The sequence below is a fragment of the Mus musculus genome, chromosome 10 (genome assembly GCF_000001635.26).
Source record: "Mus musculus strain C57BL/6J chromosome 10, GRCm38.p6 C57BL/6J".
Taxonomy (NCBI): domain Eukaryota; kingdom Metazoa; phylum Chordata; class Mammalia; order Rodentia; family Muridae; genus Mus; species Mus musculus.
In genome coordinates, this window is record NC_000076.6 from 71,135,679 (window position 1) to 71,162,209 (window position 26,531).

Genomic DNA, 26,531 nt, shown 5'->3' on the forward strand with positions numbered 1-26,531 from the left:
GTGGATAAATGACTGGAAAACTTGGGCATAATAACACACACATACACACAAACATTCATGCTCAGAAGCAATAGAAAATTATCAAGAAAGTGAAGGATTGCTAAGCCAGCAGCCAATAGGGGAGCAGAGAGCTGAGACAGCAAGGATATCCATCAAAAGCATTATCCATGAGAACAGATGCTAATTCTGGAGAGAGTAACATGAGAGCCCAAGTCATCAAGTTAGTGACTCTCAGCCAGATGCAAAGAGCCAGGCATTGGTGCAATGTAAAACAATGTTACACAAATAAACACAATGTGATTCCCAAAGTGACTCTCCAAACAGCCAACAGACATGAAGAGAAGCCAAACTGTCATCCCTGATGGAGGAAGGACCAATGCACTCACGAGTGGCTCTAACGAAGACTGATGCCACTCGTTAGGACTGGCAAGTTTACTGAGCAAACGGAAAATCCTTGTTTTGTTTTGGAGCAAGCTGGTTTTGATCCGCAGCCCAAGCTGACCTAGAATTTGCTACATAGCCCAGGCTCAGGACTTCAAACTTGTAGCAAACCTCCTGTCTCAGCCTTCCAATTCTGGGATTTCACAGGTGTGAGCCACCGCACCTGGCTGAAAATTCCCTTTTGAAAGAGCCGACACAAGGCACTACAAACAACCCTTTGGGAAATTAGAAGGTAGTATTCACTAAAGCTAAACCTATCCTTGGTTTATACCTTGTTTTACCCCTCTTGGACCAGCGAGAAATCAGCCTCCACAACAGCTGTGGGCAAGAACATGCACAGCTGCTTCATCCCAACAGCCAAAGCTAAATAGGACATAAAGAGCTGACCACAAATGAACCCTGCAGTGTTTATATGTCAGAATATCCCAGACACAAAGGAGCAAACCTCGCAACAGTACACACACCGGTTCAGACAGGAGAGAACCCACAGAGCTGATCAGGAAAAGCCATAGGCCAGTTTATCAGGACAAAAGTCAGTATTGTGACAAATCTGTCACTAAACCAGCTACACACAACATTCATGAATCTCAAATGCAGAGTGGGCAAAGCCAGACATAACGGATTATGTCTTATGGAATTTTATTTCTGAAGAATATACGCAGGCAGAGTGCTTAGGGATCCATATCCCTGCACACAGTTAAGGCCATCCGGAAAACTCCAAAGGATACTACCTTAAAACTAAGGCAGCTGTAACCATCAGAGGTGAGGGAGTGGCCAAGAAGGGAGCATGTCTTGGCTGTGTACAGTATTTTCTTCTTTTGAATAAAAGAAAATTTATTGATCTGCACCTTCTGCCTATATTTTATTGTGTATTAGTCCTCATAATTTAAATGCTAGAAACAAAAACTTTGAACTGAGGAATTGGAATAATTTATAATCTAAAGAGATCTGGGTATTTGAAGTCTCAGATTGGAAATGGATATAAGACAAGCAGATTCATATTCACCAAGGCCACTCATGATGATGCACAGAATAATTCTGTCCTTCAGAAATAGTGTCGTCAAAGTCTCTAACTCATAAACACAACAAACCATAGATTATCCCTCAACTGACTACATGTAAACATGAAATTCAATTTTGGAACTCATTCCTGAAGTTTGTCAATAAATATTAAGGCCACGGTTCTGAATAGTTTGAGTTCTGCGTTGCACCGAACACTTTATAAAGTCTCACACTAAGCAACACTTGAAAACCTTTGGAGGCTGGAGAGATGGCGCAGTGGTTAAGAGCACTGACTGCTCTTCCAGAGGTCCTGAGTTCAATTCCCAGTAACCACATGGTGGCTCACAACCATCTGTAATGGGACCTGATGCCCTCTTCTGGTGTGTCTGAACACAGTGACAGTGTACTCATATACATAAAATAGATTTAAAAAAAAAAGAAAGAAAGAAAACGTTTTATTACATGACATACCTTGGCATGTTTGAATTCCTAAAATATCAGACTACTCGGTGTGACTGAAAAATGCAAGTGCCAGCGTAACAACCCTGCTCTCCTGTGTTTGTGTGTGTGCACTTGTGTCTGCACATGTATGTGTACACAGGTGAATGGGGAGTGTTTGTATGTATGGATGTGTCCATAGGTGTGCATCTGCTGCGGGGGTGGGCGCTTGTCCACGCATGTGTGTGTGGAGACCAGAAGTCAACATCACTGACTTTCTCTCTTCTTCTCCACTGAATCTTTTGAGGCAAGGTCTCTCACTGAACCCGGAGCTCATCAATGGGCAAGATTGGCTGGCCTCTGAGGTATTAGATCCTATCGGGTTGTCTATGCCTCTCCTCCAGTGCCACAGTCACCGAGGCAGGCCACCGTGCTTGGCTTTTAGATGGTGTTGGAGATCTGAACTCAAACCATCTTGCTTTCAAACAAGCACTTTACCATCTCAGCATCTCCACCGCTCTGCTTTCATTTTCTTAATTGAAAACCATCTTTCAAGCCTGTTTCCTCCTCAAAGTTCATTCTTATGTCTGAAAACTCAAGCAACTATAGAACCATTTTCACTGGAGATTAGTATTTCTCAGGAACAACATAAATCAATGTCCCACTAAACTAGCCTCCCGTTCACCACTGACATGTGTTCCCCAACCCAGGGTCTGGTCATCCAGTGTTCCTCATCCACTGGGCCCCACAGACACCCCAGACGCCTCAAGCAGTGTAGAGGGGTGGAGGGACGGAGGGGGACAGGGGTGGGACTGAAGACCACCACACCTAGCCTCACCAGGCGCTGAACTCCACTGAATTTCCCACTGAGGGCAAAATGAACACAATTCAACAGAACCAAGGGCAGTGGAAAAACTGATCATCTGAACACAGCATCTGTTTCTAATCTTCAGAAAATTTAATTTCAACATGTGGACTTTTGAGACTTTATTTTTTTTCTCTTCATTTCGGTGCTGGAGACCAGTGAGTGGGTGGGTTGTTTCTGACTCTGCCTTTCCAATCTGTCAGTGGGCTCGGCTGCTGCTACAGCTGTTGCAAACGTGGAAACTTCTCAATTAGGAAGTCTGAGGATTGTTATGCAAAATGGGGTCAAAGGGCCAGAGTCCACTTTACACATAACTGTTTCATCCTAGAACGTGATTTGAATTTCTCTCTTGAGAAATTAGGAAATGGATTGGGGGGGGGGGGTGCGCGCGCGCGCACGCACACACACACACACACACACACACACACACACACACACGTGTGCATGCCAGAAGAGGTTGTTCAGAATCTTCCTGTGTGTCTCTCTACCTAATTCACTTAAGATGGGTTCTCTCACTGACTATAGAGCTTGTTCTGTCAGTTACATGGGAGGCCAGCAAGGCCCAGATATTCTTCTGTCTCCATCCCACACTCCATGACAGTGCTGGGCTATAGGCACACACACCTCTTATGTGAGTGCTAGAGATTTCAACTCAGAGCTTCATGTTTACACAGCAAGCACACTTGCCCACTGAGCCATCTCTCCAACTGCATAAATTCACTTCTTAAGAGTTATGGGCTGGAGAGATGCCTCAGCTGTTAAGAGGGCCGATGCTCTTCCAGAGGTCCTGAGTTCAAATCCCAGCACCCACATGGTGGCTCACAACCATCCACAATGAGATCAGACGCCTTCTTCTGGTGTGTCTGAAGATAGCTACAGTATACTTACATATAATAATAAATGTTTTTTAAAAAGAGAGAGAGATGAAGAGAGAGTAAAGAAGTATCAATTTTGATTACTATGAGCAAAATAATTCTTCCAAACTTCCTGAATAACTTTTCTAAGGGGAAAAAAAAAGTGTTTAAGGTTGTGAGCATTAAGTTCACATATCAGTTATATAGGAAGGCAGGCAACAATTACCAAAATAAATAAATAAAATAAAATATTTAAGCATGAATTGATATTGCTAAGCATACATATCCTGCTTTGTGTTAATTAACCGTCTTTTCTTTTTAATGTGCACTGGTGTGTGGGAATCGGATGCCCTGGCACTGGAGTTACAGACAGTTGTGAGCTGCCTTGTGGTTGCTGGGAATTGAACCTGGGTCCTCTGGATGAACAGCTAGTCCTCTTAACCACTAAGCCATCTTTCCAGCCCCCCTGGTTGGTAGTATAATAGCAATATACATTTATTCCAGTTCACTAGAATTGCCATTTGGTAAAGACCCCAAAAACAGTTGTAGAAACAATTCTAGAGATACAAATCCCAAACCAAGCATCAACAGGTGTTCTATCTGAGGGCCCTAAGAGAGAAGTGTGAGTTCGACGTACCAGTTGGTTACAGACAGCTGACGCTTCCTGTGTCTCACACATTGCCTTCCCTCCACACTGTATCTCAGTAGCCACGGTTCCCACTTCTCACAGGCCCACCCTAATACTTTTAACTTGTTACCTCTGCAAGACTCCATCCCAAGTGAGGTCACATTTGGAGACACAAGGAGCTAGATCTGAATGTTGGATACACAATCCAATCTGTAATATATGTAGACCTGTATGTGTGCACAGGCAGTCATTTACGTCATGTCTAAGTGCATATGAATACATACTTATATGACCAGAACCATCCTCTTTAATTCTGGGGGATTTATTTGAGTTCTGTCCCCATGCCATGACTGAGGCCTGTCACATCCCTAATGTTTTCTACCTACTCTGCTTGTAAGCTTATTTCTGCTTTCTTTTTTAGACACATAATGAAGACCACACATCCATACATCTATATGTTTCAAGACTAAAGAGAGCTGCTTCAAGCCAAGCAGCCTAAAATAAATGCTGAAAAGGGAGCATACTTTCCAGTGGAGGTAAAGCTCACAGTGTAACCAGGAGGAATGTGCAAGCCAGCAGAAACTGAGCTCAGTTGGGCCAAACCATGATAGTCTACTTGAAAAATATGGAAATCCGAGAAAGTCGTTCTGTTACGATTGTTAGCTGTGGAACTCAGGCAGGCCCTCTAAACTGCAAGTTGCACAGATTCGTCTCATGCATCTACTGTTGAAAGAAGTGTCTACTCTGCACATTTGGGTTTGAAAGCTTGAAAATAACTGAATTTTGCCTGCTGTGGCCTCCTCAGCACTGAATGTAAATGCTGTTACCACAGGGGGCTGGCTGCCTTTAGGAAGGTAGGCTTTCTACAAGTCTCCAGAGCAAGGACTCGGAGCTCAGGTTTCTTGGCAACCACGCTTTTACCCTTACAAAACAAAAGTTTTCTCTTTCTTTTCAGCTAGTAAGGGGTGAACTCTTTGAGGCATCTTGAACTTTTTAAACAGCTTTTATGGAATCGGCATAGATGTCCATCCAACAGATGAGTGAATCATGAAAATATGGTATGTACACACAATGGGATCTTATTTGGCTGTAAAGAAAAAAAGTGAAAGTGTGGAATTTGCAGGAAAATAAATGGAACTAGAAAATATTATATTAGGTGAAGTAATCAGGGTCAGAAACACAAATACCCATATGGACTCTGATAGATAAATAGATAGATAAACATATCGGTAGGTAGGTGATAGATAGACTAGATATAGATATACACACATACAAACACATATTCTAACTTCTATATATGTAAGTTTACATGAGTGAGTTTGGATAGAGAACAGAAAACGGGAAATGAGCCCAAGAGATACAGAAAGGCAGCTTTAAGAACCAGGTAAGAAAACACAGGGAAGTAGGAAGGGGCTTGGAGAAGGCAGAAGATCCAGAGTACGCACTGTAAAATACAAGCAAGATGGGTTGAAGGAGATCAACCAAACTAGGCATGTATGAAGCTAACACACGAAAGCCTGGTACTCTGTAGTGACAGTTTTAAAAGAATATTAATTTTTTCCCTAAAGTTCGTGGAAGTATACAAAGAATTTGCTAAGGCAAATCTGTTTTGTCTGAAAAGAAATCAATCCAGAGCCGGGCGTGGTGGCGCACACCTTTAACCCCAGCACTCAGGAGGCAGAGGCAGGCGGATTTCTGACATCAAGGCCAGCCTGGTTTACAGAGTGAATTCCAGGACAGCCAGGGCTACACAGAGAAATCCTGTCTTGAAAAAAAAAAAAAAAAAAACAAACCCCCAAAAATAACCAATCCGGGTATTTTGTTTTATGGGGAAAACCGTGTAATATAAACATTAGTATCTGAACTATTTTAAGTGTGTGGTGCTTGCTGTGGACACAGCTCAACAGATCTCAGATGTTTCCTCATCTTGCAACATTAAAGCTCCACTTCCAGGAGCTACAGAGAAGGCTCAGTGGTTACGAGCAGGTACTGTTCTTGCAGGGGACCCAAGTTCACATCCCAGCATCCACAGTGGCCACTAAGACTGATACTCATATATCTGAGTCCATGTGGGTATTTGTGTTTCTAACACATATATGCAAACAAACCCAAAAATAAACTCCTCAAAAACTAACTCTATTAAACAGCCCTAATGCTTGCCTCAGTGTGTGTGTACAGGTATGTGTCTATGTGTCTATGCATATATGTGTATGTGTGTGTACATGTATGTGTGCATGTGTGTGTTTGTGCTCACTAAGGTTCACTAAATATAAAATTATCTCGGGCGAGTGAAACCGATTGTCCTACTCTCCTATCTAGATGCTTCCCAGTTTTGAAGCCTATGATGGTCTTCAACGTGGCATTTCCAGAGCCCTATCCATTTCTTATTCTTGTCTGGTTGCTCTGGTGAAGATGTGGTTCTCCATTTGGCAAAGGTAGTAGAATAGAGAAGCTGACACTGCTGCTGAGCTTAGTGGGAAAACATTCGATTTTCCACCGTTGAGTGTGCCTGGCTGTTCTCTCACTCTGCACTCCCTGCACCCTACTCTCGCACGTGCTGTGGGATTTCACATGTGGCCTTTATCATATGTGTGTTGTACCTTCCACTTCTTAATCTTTTGAATATTTTCTTTCGATAGAAAACTTGGTTTTCTCAAATGCATTTTCCTCTATCCACTTAGTTATCTTTCCATGTGTTAAAAAAAACACAAACAATACTACAGTGATTTTCATATTCTGTCTCCTTCCTGCATTTCAAGAATGAATCTCATGAGGTCACAACCTGTGACCAACAACGTGTGCTGTTGAGTTCCGTCTGCCCAGATTTTGTAGCAATAGACACCAGAGACAGTGTCCCTGGTCCACAGTTTCCCTGAAGTGCTGTTGCTTGGAGCTTCTCCTCCTGGTTGATTTTTGGAAGAATTTGAGGTCAGTGCCAATTAAAACTTCTGGAAGCTTAACAAAGTGAAGCCAATCCACTTTGGGATTTTCTGTTGAGAGGTTTTTGTTTGTTTTTTTATTCTAATTTAGTCACCTTATTAGATCTGTTCAAATACTGTATTTTTTTCATAATTCTGTCTCAGCAGATTATATATTTTGACAGTCTTCGAGGTACATGACTGTTCAAGGCACTTCATTATGACCTTATGATTTCCGTGGCATCTGTTATAATGTCTCATTTCCCATACCTGATTTTTCTCATGATTTTTTTTTTCTTTTTGATTCCACATTAGGTAAAAGAGGTGGGAAAGAGACTCTTACATCACTGCTGAACTTAGCAGGGAAAATCAGATCTTTCACCACGAGTTTTCATTTTACAGTTTTCTTTTAAAAAAATGTTGATCTTTAGTTTTTTACTCTTTTCATTTGTTTATGCTCTAGTCTTCTGTCGTTCTCTCATCAGCTTCAATTCAGGGTGGAATTTTGGCTTTTTGATGTTTTGGTTTGGTTTTTGGTGTGTGTGTGTCTGTGTCTGTGTGTCTGTGTGTGTGTTTGTGTGTGTGTGATTGTTGTTCGGTTTGGTTTTTCGTTTGGCTTATGTTTGTTTTTCTTCTTCCTCTTCTAGCTCTTGGTCTGTCAGTTGTTCCACTGATCTGGGGGGTACAGTCTTCTTCAGTCTGTACATCACTGCCCTAAACCTCCCTCCTGCTGCCTTTCCTGGATGACAGACATTCCTGGTATATAGATTTTCACTTTGATTTTCCTAAAGATATCTTCTAATCCCCCTCATGGTCTCTCATCTGGACCACTGATCTTTGGGAGGGTTTTGTTTTCTTCCATAGACGTGTGGCCTTTTCAGCCTTTCTCAACCTGCCCATCTCTAGTTTCATTCAACGACAGTCAGAAAGTACAGGCGTTATGACTATAATCTGTTAGACCCTGCTAAAAATAGTTCCCTGGCATGTAATAGCAAGCTCAATCCTGGAGAACATTCTTTACATACTTGAGAAAGCCCTGTTGCATTGACAAGATAATGCCTTCTGCTGCAAGTCCATCTGGTATAATGCAGCATTGACTCAAGGGTGCCATTTTTTTTTTTTTTTGGTTCAACCTGGTTACCAAACGTGAAGTATTGACATCTGTTACTGTCGAGACCCTATTTCCTTCCTGACAGGGTAAGAGTCTACATTTTATAGTTCAGCATCTGGTATTTGGTTTATATATACTCATAGAAGCTATGTACTGTACAAAGGCAGACAGGCCCTCTTGTTATACAATAATGTATATAAGATATAATATAAATATAATCATATATACTGTATAAAAGAATTGTACAATTCTTTATCTTGGACAGTTTGGGCTGACACATATGTGGTCACCTTGTTCTCTTCTGTCACCATCACTGAAGAATCCCTTTTTCCTACTCTTCTACTCTCAGTCTCTGGATATTCACTTACATATAAAGCACACTGTCCATCAAGGCCAGAAAGAGGGTGTCAGATCCCCTGGGACTGGTGTTACAGATGGTTGTGAGCTGCCAAGTGGGTTCTACTGGGCGGCTTCCAAGAACAGAGCCTAGGTCCCCTGCAAGAGCAGCAAGTGCTCTTAGCCACTGAACACTTGCTCTGTCCCCCTCGAGTGGCTTCCCGTGAGATGCTTCTCCATCTCCGTCCTGTTTTACTGCCAAGTGCTGGATTCCTGGTATGATCAAATATGGGTTACATAGATAATGCAACCCCCATGCTCACTCTCTGATACCAACCATCTTATTGCGACAATCTTTTTTTATTTTGGCCACTGTGAAACTGCAGACAATGTTTTCCTAAAATGTAAGCCCTTGGGGGGGGGGGGGATCATACAAACCCTACAGATCTGCAATGATTCTGTGTTTCATTTTCCAGTTTCAGCAAATCTAATCTTAAAATCCCCTTGCGAGATGGGGGTGGTAGCTTAATCAGACGACCTGTGACACCAAACAAGAGGGCCTGAGATTAGATTTCAATAACCCACACATATACCAACACTTGCAGAGGTTGCTGAGAGACGGATCTCTGGAGCTCAATAGCTTGCTTTCAGTGAGCACTAGGTTCACAGAGAGAACCCATTTCAAAAAATAAGGTATCGGAGTCACGGAGAAAGATGCCCATCGTAAACCTCTGTGGCTTCCAGACACTGTACATCTACAAATGCACACACAAATATGTACATATCATATGCAAACACGCATGCGCGTGCACACACACACACACACACACACACACACACACACACACACACACGGCAGGGGAGGGCTAGACAGATTGTTCTGTGGTTAACAGCACTGGCTGCTCTTCTTGAGGGCTTGGGTTTGCTCCTCAGCACCCACACAGTAGATGACAACTACCTATAACTCCAGTTGGAGGTGATCCAAAGCGCTCTTCTGGCTTCTGAGGGCACAGCACACATGCAAGCAAAACATACATATGCATAAAATAAAATATATCTCTTAAAACTTACTAGACAAAAATAGATTTTTAGAAACCCGTATGAAAACTGACATTTCTTTCCATGACTGTATCCGCACCACTCAAGCCAAATAAATTTTCTTTTTTTTTTTTCTTTTTTTTTTTTCCATTTTTTATTAGGTATTTAGCTCATTTACATTTCCAATGCTATACCAACAAATAAATTTTCTAACTTTTTCAAATTAAGCCAGCTTATAATCGACCAGTTAATAAGAAGAATCTCACCAGGATTGGCTTTGCTGTAATTGGTTCTTTTAACAACAGCGGCAGCCACAAGAACAACAACAAGAAATCTCAGAGCGTGATTTTAAAAGGCCGGTCTGAGAACAGAGCAGAGCACACATCAGGGGGTCTTCTGTGACACCCGAGGAGAACATTAAACCCTTCTCAAGAATTCATTGAAACAATTCTGAAAGGTGGAGATCTGGCCATACAGGAGTCCTCATGACATTTAAAGTCAGAATATTAGCCACCAGGCACAAACCCTACCCCAGGAAACTTGATAACTGGAGTCACTGGCTGAAGAGAAGGAAACTATGATGAGACCTGCTACATGGGAGAGATCACTCTCTGCTGTCGTGTAACAATGTGTCAACACGAACAGGCGCCAAGGATGGTTTACTCAATTACTATAGAAAAGCCCAAACAAGCTGCTGTCCAGCCCACAGGATACCGGGTGCTGCCAACCTGCCTGCCCAGAGGCCAGGAAAGAGGGCGTGTGGTTCGCTCTCTTTTAAGCACTGGACCCTCCACCGCCAAGACACTCCAGCTATCCCCGTGGGAGACGTACACACAGAGACAAAATCCTACCGATGCCACTCTCGGGGATCACTGATGGAGAGCCCACAGTACCCACTCATCGTCCAACTAGACAGAAATTCAAAGAACTGGTGGGTCTGCAGCTCGAACTGTGCAAAGGCTCGGAATACAGGAGCTTCCAGGTGTCTTAAAGGGTTTTCCCACCCAAACCCCTGAGAATTTGTTTGAAACAAAGTTTTAACGGCAAGAGTTAGCCACCCCCCTGTACTTAACTGCTAGCCGGCAGGCAATGTACTAAAAGAAGAGGAAGGCTCAGCTAGTTAACATGAAAGAGGTCTCATTTTCCAGAGCGGATGGATTATGTCATCTGACAGGTTTTTAAATTATGTTTATGATAGCCAGGGTGGTGCCTGCCTGTAATCCTAGCTCTTGAGAAACCAAGGCAAGAAGACCCAGGGTCCAAAGCCAGCCAGAGCAACGAAAGTAAAATAAAGTTTAAATCCTATTTTAACCACGGATACATGCTTGCCTGACTACTAGATGGGCCAGTACTTACAATTAATTTGATATTTTCTAACAAACTTGACTAATTTTAATTTAATGCCAGCCCAGGTGAGATATGTTTATGAATTACCCAGCATTCCCCTCCCTTGAGTTGATTTTGCATGTCCGTCCTCATCCAAAAGGACACTCTCACATCTACTCACATCCTCTCCGCGCTCCCTCAGCTGAGCATGGCAGGCCGCCCTGTGTGTGGATAACACCTCTGTCTTCTTATAAAACACAGCTGCCAAGTATCTCTTGAGACCAAATGCAAGCCCTGGGTGTAAAGTTCCATTCCATAAGGCCGTTAGCCCAAAACGGGACAGTTTTTAATTCAAATCCACCACGTGTCAGTTACTTTGTGTATATGGTTCAGCTATTTCACAGCACTGGGCTAGATGCTACAGTCAAATAGAAAATGGATATGAAAAACACAGACCATCCACAAGGCACCAATTGTGAGTCAGCTTTATAAACATTATTGTGTAATCTTCACCACAGCCCCGAAGAGAGGCATTATTATCCCCAGTTCACAGAGGAGGGAAAGACAATTTAACCAAAGACAACACAAGGCAGAGCCTTTTGCCTACGCTCCCACTGAGATTCTCAGCCATTCTCGAGTCCACTACCAAGACCCTCTGAATTTTCACAGGACTCAAAAGGTCCCTTGCCCTGTGGGGAGGGCGGCATACCATGCTGAACTCAGTTGTGATGTCTCTCCTCCCCACATTAGAGCCTGGACTCTAGAACAACCCTTGAGGATACTGTTGTCCTGAGTCATTCAGAATTCCAAAACAGAAACCAGAGCTTCCAACTTAAAGAATTTATGGGGTTGGTTTGTTCATGAAAACGTATGTCCCGACAGCGTCCATGTCTCCTGGGTTGTCCCTGAGAGCTCAGAGCCCTGGGAACCATGTCTCAGACACAGTGAGCACGCAATAAAAGCTGCCAATGCTTTCAAGGTCACCCTCTTTCCTCAAAGTCCACACGCTTCAAAACTTGCCTTGCAATATAGTTCCCCACCCACCCAAAATTATGTAATAATCATAGTCACTACAACTCTGCCTATAGTCAAAGTATGTTTCTGACCAAATGTGTCACAAATACAAATAATAAAAGTGTATTTCTAACACGTGATCAGAAATACAAGCCAAGAGTAGCTAATTGGTTAGGTAAAAAGGATGGACCGAAAGCAGCAATCACAACTTTAAGAACAACCCCAAAAACTATGCAAACAATCCATGACCCTATTCAAGCCAGGAAGCTGAGACAGCTCCTAGGATGCAGAGATTATTTGTAATTATATTTCCTTTTAAAAGTTCTCCTCAAGGGGCTTAAAAGATGGCTCAGTGGTTAAGAGCACCGACTGCTCTTGCAGAGGTCCTGAGTTCAATTCCCAGCAACCACATGGTGCCTCACAACCATCTGTAAAGGTATCCGATGCCCTCTTCTGGTGTGTCTGAAGAGAGTAATGGTGTATTCATATACATAATAAATAAATCTTTTAAAAAAAGTGAAGAAGGAAGAAAGCATCTTGGACCTGTCTAAGTACAATGAGAACACCATTCAAGTGGAGTAGTTCCAGGGTAGCTGGGAAGCCAGTGGCATCCTGAGAAGGTTTCACCCACTGCTCAACCTGGTGCTGGACAGAACCACTGCGTCTAAGGGAGATCCTGATGACCGGTACAAGCTGAAAGAGGACATGGGGCAGCTGGGGCTCGTGCTGTGCCACGGCACCTCAGTGATGCTCATCTGCCCGCAGGACGGCATGGACGGCTATCCCTAACCACTTCATGCATCAGCAAGACTCTTAGCAGCTGGTGGAGGGTAGCCTGGCCCCAGGGACCTCCCTCCCTTCCGAGGGGTGAACTTCTGCTTGGTGTTTTGGTCTTTTGATTTCGTTTGTTTATTTGTTTTTTTTTAAATAAAATCACCCATGTGGGGAATAAAGAAAACTATTTTGCTTGTCTTGGTATGTGTCTGTATGTGTGTCTGACTGTCTGTCTATATGTGTAGGAGAGGTCACAGGTGTTCATGTGTGTCCACATGACAGACATCCAGCCTTTACTGTCATCCCTCAGGCACCATCTGCTTTAGTTTTTGAGATCTCTCACTGGCTTGGAACTCACCAAATGGATGAGGCTAGCTGACCAGCGAACCCCGTCATCCCCCTGCCGCCTCCTCCCTATCACCAGGATTATAAGTGCATGCCACCACATCTAGGTTTGATGGGTTGTGAGGATCAATCTCAGGCCCTACAAACAATGACAGAGCCGTTTCCCCAACCCTCCCACTCACCCCTTCCCCAAAAAATGTGTTTTTAAAACTATTTTATAAAGTACTTAGTAACTATTCTATCAACCCACTAAAAAAGCACATTTAAAAACTGAATGCAGTCTGAATTGCAATGCAGCAATGGAGACAAGTTCTCCCCTTCACCAGAGTGTAAACAGCTGTGCGCTCCCCTGCCAAATCCATCCAACGAGCCACTGTACACAACCCACAGACACTACACTCCTACATGCAAAGTCTCAAGATGGCCTCATAGGGAGGCAGAAATGCTAGCTCCTAGGGCAGCAGGGAACCCCGGAAGACAAGACTCTAAAGTCCCTGGAAGTATTTAACCATCTCTAACCACCTACTTGTGTTTCTCAATGTTAGGTCCCGGGACCACCTACAAGAGTCTTGGACTCAATGGTTTCAAGACACAGATCTCTCTGCCCCTCTCCCCTCCCCTGCACCCTGCTCAGACATGAAGAGCCTGGACTCAGAGAGGATGAAAGCTGGCTTTCTTAAAACAAACCCTGGATTCTGATGTATACATATTTTAAGAAATCCTGATTCAAGACATGCTAATCAGATAAGACGGACATTGCTTAAATTTTTCAGTCAAAAAAGATAAACAACCCTCACCCTGCACTGGCCATCTTGCTGCTTCCAATATCTCCCAGCTGTCATAGAAAACAAGCCAGGCTATCAGAACCATGGGTACAAGAGGCAGGTAGCCTTCAAACCTGCTTCTCTTCTTCCTAACTTCCAAAGTCTTCTAGAAAATTATCTTTGAAACATCGCTCAAAAGCATTAGAATGGCCAAGTGTGGTGGCACACGCCTGTAATCCCAGCCCTTGAGAGTCTGAGGCAGGAGGATGGTGAGGATGATGTGAGACCAGCCTGGGTTCATAGTAAGAGCCCACCAGGAAAAACAAAAACAACAACAAAACCAAAAAAAAAAAAAAACAAAAAAAAAACATAAAAACAAAAAACAAAAACAAAACAAAAAAAATGGAAGGAAGACTGCAGGGGTTTGGGGGGACCAAAAGATCCATCATACTAAGCCCCAAATTTTACCAATAAGATTTCCTTCCCTACTGAAATAAGGGAGGATTCACACAAGGTTTTTAGGGAGTGTCTGGAGCTTATGGATGCTGTATCTCCATCTCTGCCTCGCCTTGCACTGTATGGATTTCACACAGAGCATCTCTAGTCCTCACAATGTAGAAGAGATTCTGTCCCCATGTTAAAGATGAAGATACCAAACCTGAAAGAAGTGATTCACTTGTCCCAGGCCACACAGCTAATGAGCACAGACCCAGGAGCTGAACACTGGTGAATGGATGGAAATGTGATGAGGCTCTACTGTGGGCCCACCTAAGACATTCTATACTGAAACAGTTCAACAAAGTCAGTCAAAGGGATAATAGAGACCCTTGAAAGTATGTCCTTCAAGAATCTCAAAGAGAGCAGGGCAGCAGAGATGCATGTCTTTAAATCCCAGTACTTAGGAGGCAGAGACAGACAGCTCCCTGTGAGTCTGAGGCTAGCCCTGTGTATAGAATGAGTTCCAGGTTAGCCACGGCTACACAGAGAAACCATGTCTTGAAAAGAGAGAGAGAGAATGAATGAATGAATGAATATGAATCTCAAAAAGAAAAACACCAATGATAAAATTCAAAGGACAAGAGAAAGAAGAGATGTTCTTGCTATAATTTAATTCACACAGGCTGGGAGCCACAGTTAGCTTGGGCCATCTGCTTCCCAGCGGGACAGCAGGAACTTCATATGGTTTTAAAAATATATGATGTACAGACACATGCTTTCAAGACCAGGAAAAAGCTTCCAAAATACAATCACCAGTGATTGACAAATTTTAGATCCAGTGGTAGAGTCTGTGTGTTCATTTTGCATACCTGTCTCTAATCTCCAAATATTCTGTAACTTTGTATTTGCTTTTTAAATCAAGGGATAAATACAGTGGGTAATTTTCAAATCCTGTCATTTAGTACCTCCCTATAAAGGAAATGTCATTGGGTTCTAGATCAACTCAGTGTAAAGTTATATGGGGTGTCTTCTCTATATTACATACCACACACACACACACAAACCTACCACTCGGTTAGAATGTGAACATACATACATACATAAATACACATACAAATACACACACATGTTGTTCCTCCAGGATACAGCTTCATAAATGGGAACAGAACTTAATACTTATCACAAATAAATGTGATCAGAATCCACAGTTATCGGTGTGTTAGCAGGTAAGAAAAGGTTGTGTAAGCAGGGCCGAGGAGTGGTTATACAACCATAAGGAGCAGAGTTTGAATTCCCACTATACATATGCACATACACACATACATACACACACATACACAAACACACACACATACACACAATACACAAACACACACACATGCATACATACACACATACCCACACATACATACATGCACATACACACACATATACACATATATACACATACCCAACATACATACATGCACTTACACACATATATACATGCACACACATACAAATACACATGCACACACATACCTATACACATACACACAAATACACACATACATACAAATACACACACACGCATACACACAAACATACATGTACATACACACATATGCCTACACACATACACACAAATACATACATACATATATATACACATACAAATACACACACATACCTACATACATACACACAAATACATACATACACACATACATGTACATACACACACATACCTACACACATACACACATATACACACATACAAATTCACAAACATACCTACATACATACACATAAATACATAAACATACACATACACGCATACATACACACACACATATGCATGCACACACGTAATAGGCAAATGTAATGTTAAAGTTTAAAACAGGAAACTGTGAAGACATGTAAGTGCGCAGTGCACTCAGAGCATTTCCGCTGATGGCTTTACACATCTTGGACCTTGTGCTAAATGCTAACACTAAAGGGCTAAGCATTAGATGAGCTGGCACTTACAGACTCACAGTTAAGCTCATTTGCTAAGCATCCACACCCACTGCAAAAACCTTCAAAAATTAGCCTGAGAACTGTGCTTCAACCCCTACACTTCACTAAGTATTTAATGAAAAGAGATGGTCCCTCTTATCCAATGCATCCTTACAGAAGAAATCTATTAAACACCACATGTCAGGTGCACTGACTAGCACACTGTGTTAGCTCTTCCTGGGAAATTTCAAACTACAAACGAGGGCACACGTGAGATGCTCACCCTATCACACTACCTCAGAGAAATTTCAAGATCAAGGCTTTGTAGGCCAGACTCTGCTAGACCAACCAATTTACAAGAAGGAGAAAAGAGGGAATAAGTAGCTATATTCCAAAAGAAAGAGCATGGATGGAAGGGAAAGGGGCACAAGATACAGTAGAATGAGATAAAATGAGTATTTGTATATGATATTGTGTCACTTTTTATTATAAAAAAATTAAGAAAAATGGTGACCATACAGAGGAGCATTTCAGGGATGGGGGACACTTATGGAGAGGTTGTGTGGGGGACAGTTATGGAGAGATTGTGTGTTCCGCATCTGTAAAAGCTAGATCTACAGTTCTATGGTAAAGCCACATCCGGGACTTGGGGGCCCTGGGTCATCTGGTGAAGGAGCAGGGAGAGGTGGTCCTCTCTGAGACACAGGCATCCTTCCTGTGTGATGCTTGTTAATGCCTGCATCACTCTGAGAACATTACCCACCACTCCAGGGTTACAAATACTGCCCCAAACCCTCCAACACAGGTAACCTTTGGCTTCTGTCAGGTTTAATCTGTGCTTTGCCCACAGTCAGGAAACTTGAATCAGATGACTCAATGAATGTCCGCTCTTAAACCATGCTTGCTTGCTTGCTTACTTCATTCAAAGAGGGTGGAAAAGGAGCCACATTCCCCAAGACTCCTCAAGAAACGGTGGCCAAAGGACACATGGGTGAACTTTCAGGAGACTATATTCTTCATCACACATAAAGGTGCAACTTTGCCTGCATAAATCCCAGATGTAGCTGTTACGGGCTGATACTTGGAACCATACCGCATAAAACAAAGCAAAGGTCCCAGGCTGAACTAGCGATGCCCCACAAGAAAGATCTGAGGTTCTTGAAGTCCTTGCTCATCTACTGAGACCTGGACCACATGATCATGCCTTGTGTAAACCAATGTTTGTTTTTTTGGGTCTTTTTTCTCCCCTTCTTGGCTGTTGCCAAATACATTCCTACCTACAAAAGTCATTGATATAAAGAACTCTCCAACTGTGCTTGAATTTATTAATGATCAACTTGACCAGAAACCCCCAACAGCTTCACAGAGATAAGACTTACTGAGAGTGTACACATTAATGAAAGTGCTTATCCTATGCCCTTGGGTAAAGGGGACATCTTCCCAGGCCTCTTCAGCTGGTTAGGTGGCTAAGACAAAGCCCAGTCCAGGACAGTCTGAGAGATAGTCCTGGTTGCTTCGTTGCAAGCTACAGGACCTCTGAAGTGATTTCAACATTAGGTTACAAGGGAAAGTCAGCTTTGCATGCTGTTCTCTGGCTGAATTACAACAATCCTATATAACATCCTGATTTTACTTAAGAAGGAGTTTCACTACAAAATCAATCAAGTAACACAAACACACAAACACACAAACACACACACACACACACACACACACACGATTCACTTGCTGGCATGCTCGCTTTTTTAAAAGAGACCTTGCAATGCTTGGGGGCTTGTGTTTAGAATTTTTGCCTGCACATATGTGTATGCAACACATGAGTACAGTACCCATGGAGGCCAGAAGAGGGCACCGGGTCACCTGGAGGTGGAAGTTGGCATGCAGTGGTTGCTAGGAACTGAACCAAGGTACTCTGCGAGAGCAGCAAGCACTCTTAACTGCTGAGCCATCTCGGTTGAGTATGTTTTGAACGTTCTCAATCACAAGGGACAGGGATGCTGACCCTGCTGTCACTGCACTGACATCTCCAAGTGTCATGTGCCCTGCTCTGGGACAACATTCTACACACAACTCAGTTTGTTCTTACATCCCCCTATAATGAGACAAATTTTTAAAGATTTTTTTTATTCTATTCATGGGTCTATGGAAGTATATGACTGTGGAGGCCAGAGAGGGCATTACAACCCCTAGAACTGGAGTTGTAAGGAGTTGTAAGCTGCCCCACAGGGCAATTATTAACCTCTGCGCTTCCTCTCTCCCTCTCCTGTCGCTGCCTCTCTCCAGCCCCCTAAGATGAGAGCACCCCTTCCCCTTCTGCATAGATGAGTAAATAGACTGTTTTCACTGAGCAGATACATCCCTGGGTACAGTATTTTCTTGTAAAAAATGTCCTTCCCGCATGCTGATGAGAGAGGCTGAAGAACAGAGAGTTTCTAACAGAAGAAGTGCTAACAAGCCCTTGAAGTCCTGGGTGCACGGGAAGCCTTTCACAGAATGGAAACTACACAAAGCAAGAAGGATCACACAGCTCACGAGGTTCCAAAGACCTCTGCTTCCCCGGTCCCATCTATGAGAGATCTACTCAGTCAAACACTTAGTCATATGCAGGGCTAAGCGGCCAGGGAGCTGACAATAACCACCAAATAGCTGTGTGAGTCCATTATATTTATTCTTTAATAAAATGGACTTTGACTCTTAATATATGAATATATACGCTATGCATTGTGGCTCAAGATTGAATATTGTTTGGGTGCAAATATGGACAGAAGCTGCTGACTCCTGTGGTTGAATTAGGGGAAAGCTGGAAGAAGCTGCGGAGGAGGGTAACCCTGAAGGAGGACCAGCAGTCTCAATAAACCTGGACACCGTCCCCCCCACCCCACCCGAGATCTCTCAGAGACTGGAACACCAACCAGGCAGCATACAATAACTGGTATGAGGCCCCCAACACATACACAGCAGAGGACTGCTGGGTCTGGGTTCAGTCAGAGAAGATGCACCTAACCCTCAAGAGACTGGAGGGCCAGGGAGTTTAGCTGTCTGGTGGAGTGGGGGTGGGGGGAGTAGGGACATCCTCATGGAGACAGGGGGGCAGAGAGGAGGTATGGGATATGGTATGGAGATGGACCGGGAGAGGAATAAAATCTGGAGTTTAAAATAGATAAATAAAAAGAAACAAAAAAACAAAAACAAAAGAAATAACAGAAGTATAGAACTTTGTATAACCCCCCCAAAAAAAAACCAAAATAAGAGTGAATGTTGTTGCTATAACTGAATTATTCAGCATTTCCTCTGCAGCCATCACTAAGATATATTTTTTGATTTATATGCTACCTGTGGTCATCTTATCCACAAAGACCAAAAGGATTCTAGTTCCTTGAAGCTGTAGTTACAGGCAATTGGGAGCTGCCAGATGTAGGGGCTGGATACAGAATTGAGCTCCTCTGTAAGAGCAGCAAGTGTTCTTAACCGCTGGGCAATCTCTCCAGCCTCCACTGTGATATTTTATATGCACCTTTTTTTTTCTCCTAATTGTTACAACCACTTCAAGGTTCCAAAACAGCTCCTAACATTCCTTTTTAGAAAAGATAGCATCAGGTAATAAAATCCCAACATACAAGTCTTGATCCTGCCCAAAGCCCTGTATATGTACCCACCGTCCTTCATAACGCTATTTGGTTTCTTAATATTTGTTAGCCTTGATGAAGCACCAGCTAGAAAACTCTACTCGCTTAAGCTTTCCTCACTTCCGGAACGTCTGCATCTTCTCGTGTTTTTGCTTCGTATTGCTTCCACCTCCACAACAGTATCTAAGGAAGGATGGCCAGTCACAGGAAGCTATATGGTGATGTTTGCTGAGTTTAGGTCCATGGCACATTTGCGGCTTGCAGAGCTAGCCAGCACTGGTAACCAGCCCTCCTGCTTAGGCAGAACAGGGTCCCAATTTGTCCCCAATTTGTCCCAGCGCTGTGAAAACCCTACATGGTTTCTGAAGTCTTCCTTGTCTTAGAGGTTTGTAAAGCTCGCTGGAATCAATCTCTTTTACAAACCTCTACCTCCCTCCACCCCCTCTCTCCTTTACTACTCTGCTGAAATACCTTAGGATGCAACCCTGAAAATGTTTATGCTTCTACACTCTCTATGGGGGGAATTCTCGTTCTCAACTGGACACGTGATTTGTGATGACAAAGATGAAGTACTCATGCAGGGATCCCATCTTTGACGCTGTTCCCTGGCAGGAACCACCACTGTATCCTAGACACTGGACCACTTCCCATCTCTTTCAAAGCAATCCCTCCTTTAAGCAGAATATAATTCATTTAACTGATTGATGTGAATCAACACCACGACTCCTTCTCCTATCAAAATGCTGAGGGCTAGTTATGAAAGAAATAGAACATGATGATCCCTTACCACCAAAAAATGCTGGACATGGCATCCATCCCAAGGTGAGCATGCCCATGAAAAATCTAAACTCAAAAGTAAATTCCCATGCAAAAAAAAAAAAAAAAAAAGAGAGAGAGAGAGAGAGAGAGAATCACTGACTAACAAGATCAATAATTATCATCAAGATACCAACGAAAATGCCAGACATTCTTTATGGCAATTTCAAAGTAGTTGGTTTTTTAAGGAAGGAAAAAAAACTAGTAATTTTCCCTATATTTTGGTCTAGTGGTTTTTATGTATATCAATTAGACTCCGTGATCATACAAGAATGGTATTTTATTTCTTTGACTACGACCCTACTGCCCATTTTAACCTCAGTGAATTTTTGGTCCATTACATAGAAGACTCTCTCTACTAATAAAAATGCGACCTATTAAAGATTAACTTGCCCCCAGGACAGTCTCTCTAAAAACAAATTCCAAGCATTATAATCGACGATTTACACTCTGAAGACTTGAAGGCCAACAACCTTACTTACCCTGGAAGTTTTAAAATGGAAAATCCCATATACTTTTAAAGGCTATTGTAAAAAGAAAAAAATGTAAATCACAAATTCACAATAACCAGAAATACAAACAAATGTAACTTCTCCGTCCTTGATCCTTTCCACAGGAAGAGTTTCCACCTAAAAATACCTTTTTTTTTTTTTGCCAGATATCAGTTTTTATCTATTTTGCTTTTGCAACTCTGAACTGCAAACGATCTGTGCTCCCCAACTATCTGTCAAATATATCTCACATGTTACAAACTGTGGTATGTACTTGAAATGAGCTGGACCCAGGAGGTAACGCTGCTTTGTGAAGTTCTTGGCATTTACCAACACTTCAGCAGATCTTGTTCCTTGGGCATCAAATGTTTCACTTCCTCCAAAAAAACTACAAAGGTTCTTTAAAAAAAATCAATTTCTATTTTACAAGAGGGGAAACTGAGGGCAGAGAGAAGCTTGGGAGCTTGCCCACGGTCCCACAGAGATTTGAATGCTAGTCTGAGCAACTCTGAGGCTCATTCCCGCTATAGCATAAAGAAAATAAACACAAGATCACCCTTGGTTCACAAATGTGGTGATTCTGTGGAATCTTATGTGGATGGGTAAGAGTAATGAGCTTCCACGGTGCACTGTGCCCTCGATGGGTCCTATCCTCTATGACTTCAGGGCTTATTTTGCCAACAAGGTAATGTATTTGTTAAGTAACTCTGGAAAAAGACTCAAAGAACTTTCCAAGCACTAAGTGCTTAACTCATTATGTATAGGTCAATACAGGCTCACTGCTAAACATTTGACCACTGAAAAGTGATTCAGGCCTTCAGATGTTAAAATGGCCTGCCTAAAACAGGGTTAACAACAGTTCATGTTTTCTGAATATTCTACCCATATTTCATTGAATCAAAAATGAAAATTCACTGAAAAGAAAAATCCCCTAGGAGAACTCAGATTTTACAAGTGAGCTGCCCAGAAACTGGCACCCACCGCAGCATCTGTGCAGGGTATCCCTGAAGGATGAGACCGCCATATTCTGAGGAATCACCCTTTCTGTTTCCAACACAAGAAAGTTGGATCAGCCAGGGAATCTTCCGGTTCACTACGATCTTACAATCCATCTGCAACATAATTGTAACATTTTGTTTGTAACCCCCCAAAACTAGGCAATGATCTTACAATCCATCTGCAACATAATTGTAACATTTTGTTTGTAACCCCCCAAAACTAGGCAGACTCGTGGAACTAATAAGGAAGCTTCACAAATGAAAAATTCCTGAAATGTAACCCGGCTTCAATTTTCAGATCTATTACTTTCCTCCAAAGTTACATAATCTCAGGGGGAAAAAAAAAAAAAAAAAAACACAAGACATGACATTTGGAATGTTTATCAATACAAATAAGCAACAAAGGAGAGGAGTTCTCGGCCCTTCCAGAACCGCCTGCCAAGCACTCCTGATACTTATTTCCACCAAGTTATTGTTTAGGAAAACATGTTGTTCTCTCTTAAAATAACCCTCTTAATTGTTCCGAGAAGCCACTGCATTTCCAGAGAGGAATAACTTGCTCCCATACTGCGATACATTGACAGATAAAGTCAAAATAAGTCACGCAGACAGCAATAAAAGCGAGTCTGTGGACCTCCAAGCTTCCCGGGATGAAGGATGAGAGCTACCGAATCCTCACCTCTCTCCCTTCCTGGGAGCAGGGGCCAGATCTCCTCAAGTCTTAAAAATAATGCACATTCCAGCTACCTCATCTCTGCCTTTGGATGTGGGAGGTGAGCCACACAGGTAGGCTGCGAATGGACATTTTTAAAGGTCAAAATGACCTTGGATCTGTTACTGCTCACTCTAATCCTAAAGCAATAAATCAGCATTTGCTTCCGATCCAGTGTGGAGAAAGTTTCTCTTCCTGGGAAAATCCCAGAAACTCTATAAAGAATTTGAAAAAAATTTTTTTTAAATTAAAAACCCAAAATATGAAAGTCAAGTCAGACTCCCACAGCTGCAAGGGAGAAGTTTATGGACTGAATGTAACTCAAGATGTCTTTTAGGACTGCCCTGACACATGCTACCCTGACACATGCTACCCTCGCACTGCCAGGGCACAGATCCCCACGCCTGGGTGACTTGCTCCAGCTCAAGACTCCGGCGTGGGGGCGGGGGCTCCCAGCTGAAGCCTTGACATCTGCAGCGCTTTTCCAGGCGACGAGAGCAGGCCCTAGCTGGAGGAAGCGGATACTAAGGAGGGGAGGGAAAAGACGCGGCAGGGGTGGCAGAGATTCCAGGCTGCGGGAAGCCGGGCAAAGTCCCGCACACTGGGCGGTCCCGTAGTGTAAGGATGCCACGGCCCAGATGTCCCAGCTGCAGCTGGCACCGCCGCGGTCCTAACAGCAACTTCGGAGCTGCAGCACAAACTCGGGCCTCCAGCTCCTCGGATCCGAGCAAGCTGACAAAGTTGGGGGGGAGGGAGGGTGTCCCGTGAGCGGACTGAGAGACGATCCTGTGGCGGACTTGGGAGAGGATTAGGAGCAGGGGCATGCCTACCTTGGAGCATGGCCTCGAGTTTCTTCCTGTCCACGCGGAAGCGCTCCTCGCTCCACTCCGGGCTGTGCAAGAGGGGCGCCGCGGCCACCAGATCGTCCTCGGAGCCGGCCACCGGCGAGTCGGTGCTGCGCTCGCTGTTGGAGCCGGGGTCCGACTGCGCCGCCGCCAGGTAGCCCGGCTCGCTCTGCGAGGCCATGGTGCGAGCGGCGCTCGGGCTGCCGCCGCCCCGGCCCCGGCCGATGTGGCTCGGCGCGCCGCAGCGCTAGCTCGTGCCCCCGCCGCCGCCGTGGCCGCGGGAAGCCCTGCGCATCCCCGCCTCGGGCGCCGCCCCCCGCCCCGCCGCGCCGATCGCCTGCGCCCCGGCCCCCGCCCGCCCGCAGCGCCCGCTCCGAGCGCACAGAGCCGCCCGCGCCTCCGGCCGCCGCCAGCCCCGCCGCCGCCTCGCGCGCTCATTGGCCGGCCAGGCCCACGGGGAGCAGCGGGCGGGAGCGGCCAGCCCGCGCCCTCTCACACGCACCACGTCCACACGCCGCGCGGCGCCGCCCGGAATGCCTGACCCATCGCGTGGACCCTCGGGCTCTCGGACCCCCTCACCCAGTTCGAGCCTAGCGCTCCTGGGGTGCCCCGCCAGACGCCCTCGTCACTTACTGCCACTTTTTTGTACTTTGATGGAGACTCCATCAAAACTCACAAACTTTGATGGAGACTCCATCAAAAACTCACTCCTGCCAGGCGTACAAGCTTGCTTATCCACACCCGAATCCCTTACTGTCACTTTTCTATCCCTATACCCGAATTCCATCCCTCTCCATACTCAGAATACTCCAAACTTAGATCAAGTTCACCCCAAAGTGCTCAAAGGGTATGCTCCCAAGTCCAGTCCTATTTACAGACCCTCAGAACACCCTGAGTCTGTCCCACAAGCCTGAATGAGAATAGAGAGTAATAAAAGGAGATCTGGGGACAAGAGGGATTGATGACCAACTTTTGCAGATGTCAGAGTAGACTTGACTTGTGTGCACCTAATCGGTCCAATCCAAAGATACCTTCGCCAGATGTGCCCTTCTCTGACTTTAATTTCAGGCCTTGATTCAACAAGACACTACTTTCGCCACCTTAAGCATCTATCTCTGTCTGAGATCACAGAAATGGCTGGCTCATTCTCTAGACAGGCTGGGAGCTCCTCTCTGTTCTAGGCGGCCCACAGATGAAAGCCTCGCAACTTCTGATGCTGACTGCCCGCCAGCCCACGCACCATCACTCTCAAAGCGGAGCATAGAGCTCAGAGGATGAAGTCCTGCTGTGAGCTTGGAACACTCGCCCCCACGCCACACAGAATCGTACTGCCTTTTATTAAATGACCAAACGCACAAGAGTATCTGTTCTACGTAGGAGGATGATGGTGTTAAATATGGTAGAAAAGCACTGTGCTACCGAGGGAAGAAGTAGGTTTACAAGTGGGGTGAGCCATAGGGTTCACCTGGGGCCCATAGATAATCATACAGTGTGTGTTTGAATCAAAACTCTTACAGGGGGCTGGAGACGTGACTCAGAACATAAGTACACTGGCTGTCAAGCCAGACAACCTGAGTTAGACCCTCAGGCCTCACATGGTGGAAAGAGAGGCCCAATGCAGGCAAGTTGTCCTTTTTGGCCATACCAAGAGCACTTTGGAATAACACTCTCACACGCATACACAAATAGATAATAAAACGGAACTTTAACATATCTCCAGCTGGAGAGATGGTTCAGCCGTTATAGAGTTCTTGGTGCTTTTCCTGGGGACCAGAGTTCCATTCCCAGAGCCCACCTTGCAGGGCTCACAACTGCCTGTAACTCCAGCTCAGCTGTGTTTGGTGCCCTCTTCTGACTTCTTCTGGCACCTGCACTTGAGGACATGTACACACACACACACACACACACCATAGATAGATAGATAGATAGATAGATAGATAGATAGATAGATAGATAGATAGATAGATGGATGGATGGATGGATGGATGGATGGATGGATGGATGGATGGATGGATGGATGGATGGGTGGGTGGGTGGGTGGGTGGGTGGGTGGGTGGGTAGAGGAGGAATGGGATGCATCTTTCCCTTGGTTCCTGCTACAATGAGAAAACCAGCAGAGCCAGGACATGGAAGTGGGGGACTGGATGATGAGAGTTTCAAGTACGAGGTGAGTTAAAAGAAGAGAGTTCAAGCTCGAGACGCCCCAATCAGTCCAGTCAGGGGTTCTATCTTCATTCTCACAACAAAGGGAAAGTACACAAACATTTTAGGTTAAAGGTGGTGTGGTTAAATACGATCATTAAAGAGGCGCCAGTGTATTTCAGAGGACATTGCAAGGCAAGGAGAGAAGAGTTGGAACAATGTAGACGATACATGGGAATCTTAGACCGTAACAATGCCAATGGTATCTGAGGCAGGGACAGTGTAGAGAGGCATGAGAGGATTGTGGGAAGCCTTCCTGTGTGTCATCAGTTACACTGGCATTGGATGAGACATGGGATGATGGGAAAGGTATGTCTACAGGATTACAGCTGACACAGAGCTTGGTGCTGTGAGCTGAATTAGAGATTACTGGGAGATTGTTGTACCAGAGGAATGACTACAATGTCCTCCTCAACCTAGTGAGGATAGGGCATCATTGAGAACTCCGAAAATATGTCAGATAGACAATCGGATATGATGGTCTGGGCTATACAGATGGGGGAAAGACTATGATTTTTGCCTGTATGCAATCATTCTAGTGAGATGCAGGCATCGGGCGTGGCTGGTTAAAG

At 44.2% G+C, this 26,531-nt stretch overlaps 1 protein-coding gene and 1 pseudogene across 2 annotated transcripts in view; one reads left to right on the top strand and one right to left on the bottom strand.

Moving 5' to 3' along the window:
* Bicc1 (BicC family RNA binding protein 1) overlaps nt 1–24,012 on the bottom strand; it is a 236,861-nt gene extending 212,849 nt beyond the window's left edge. For both annotated transcript variants that reach the window (NM_031397.3, NM_001347189.1), the window contains exon 1: nt 23,743–24,012. In NM_031397.3, the coding sequence (NP_113574.1) occupies nt 23,743–23,938 (196 nt within the window). In that variant the 5' untranslated portion in view covers nt 23,939–24,012. The remainder of the gene's footprint in view (nt 1–23,742) is intronic.
* Gm32025 lies at nt 12,476–12,862 on the top strand (annotated as a pseudogene).
* Nucleotides 24,013–26,531: the final 2,519 nt, after the last annotated feature.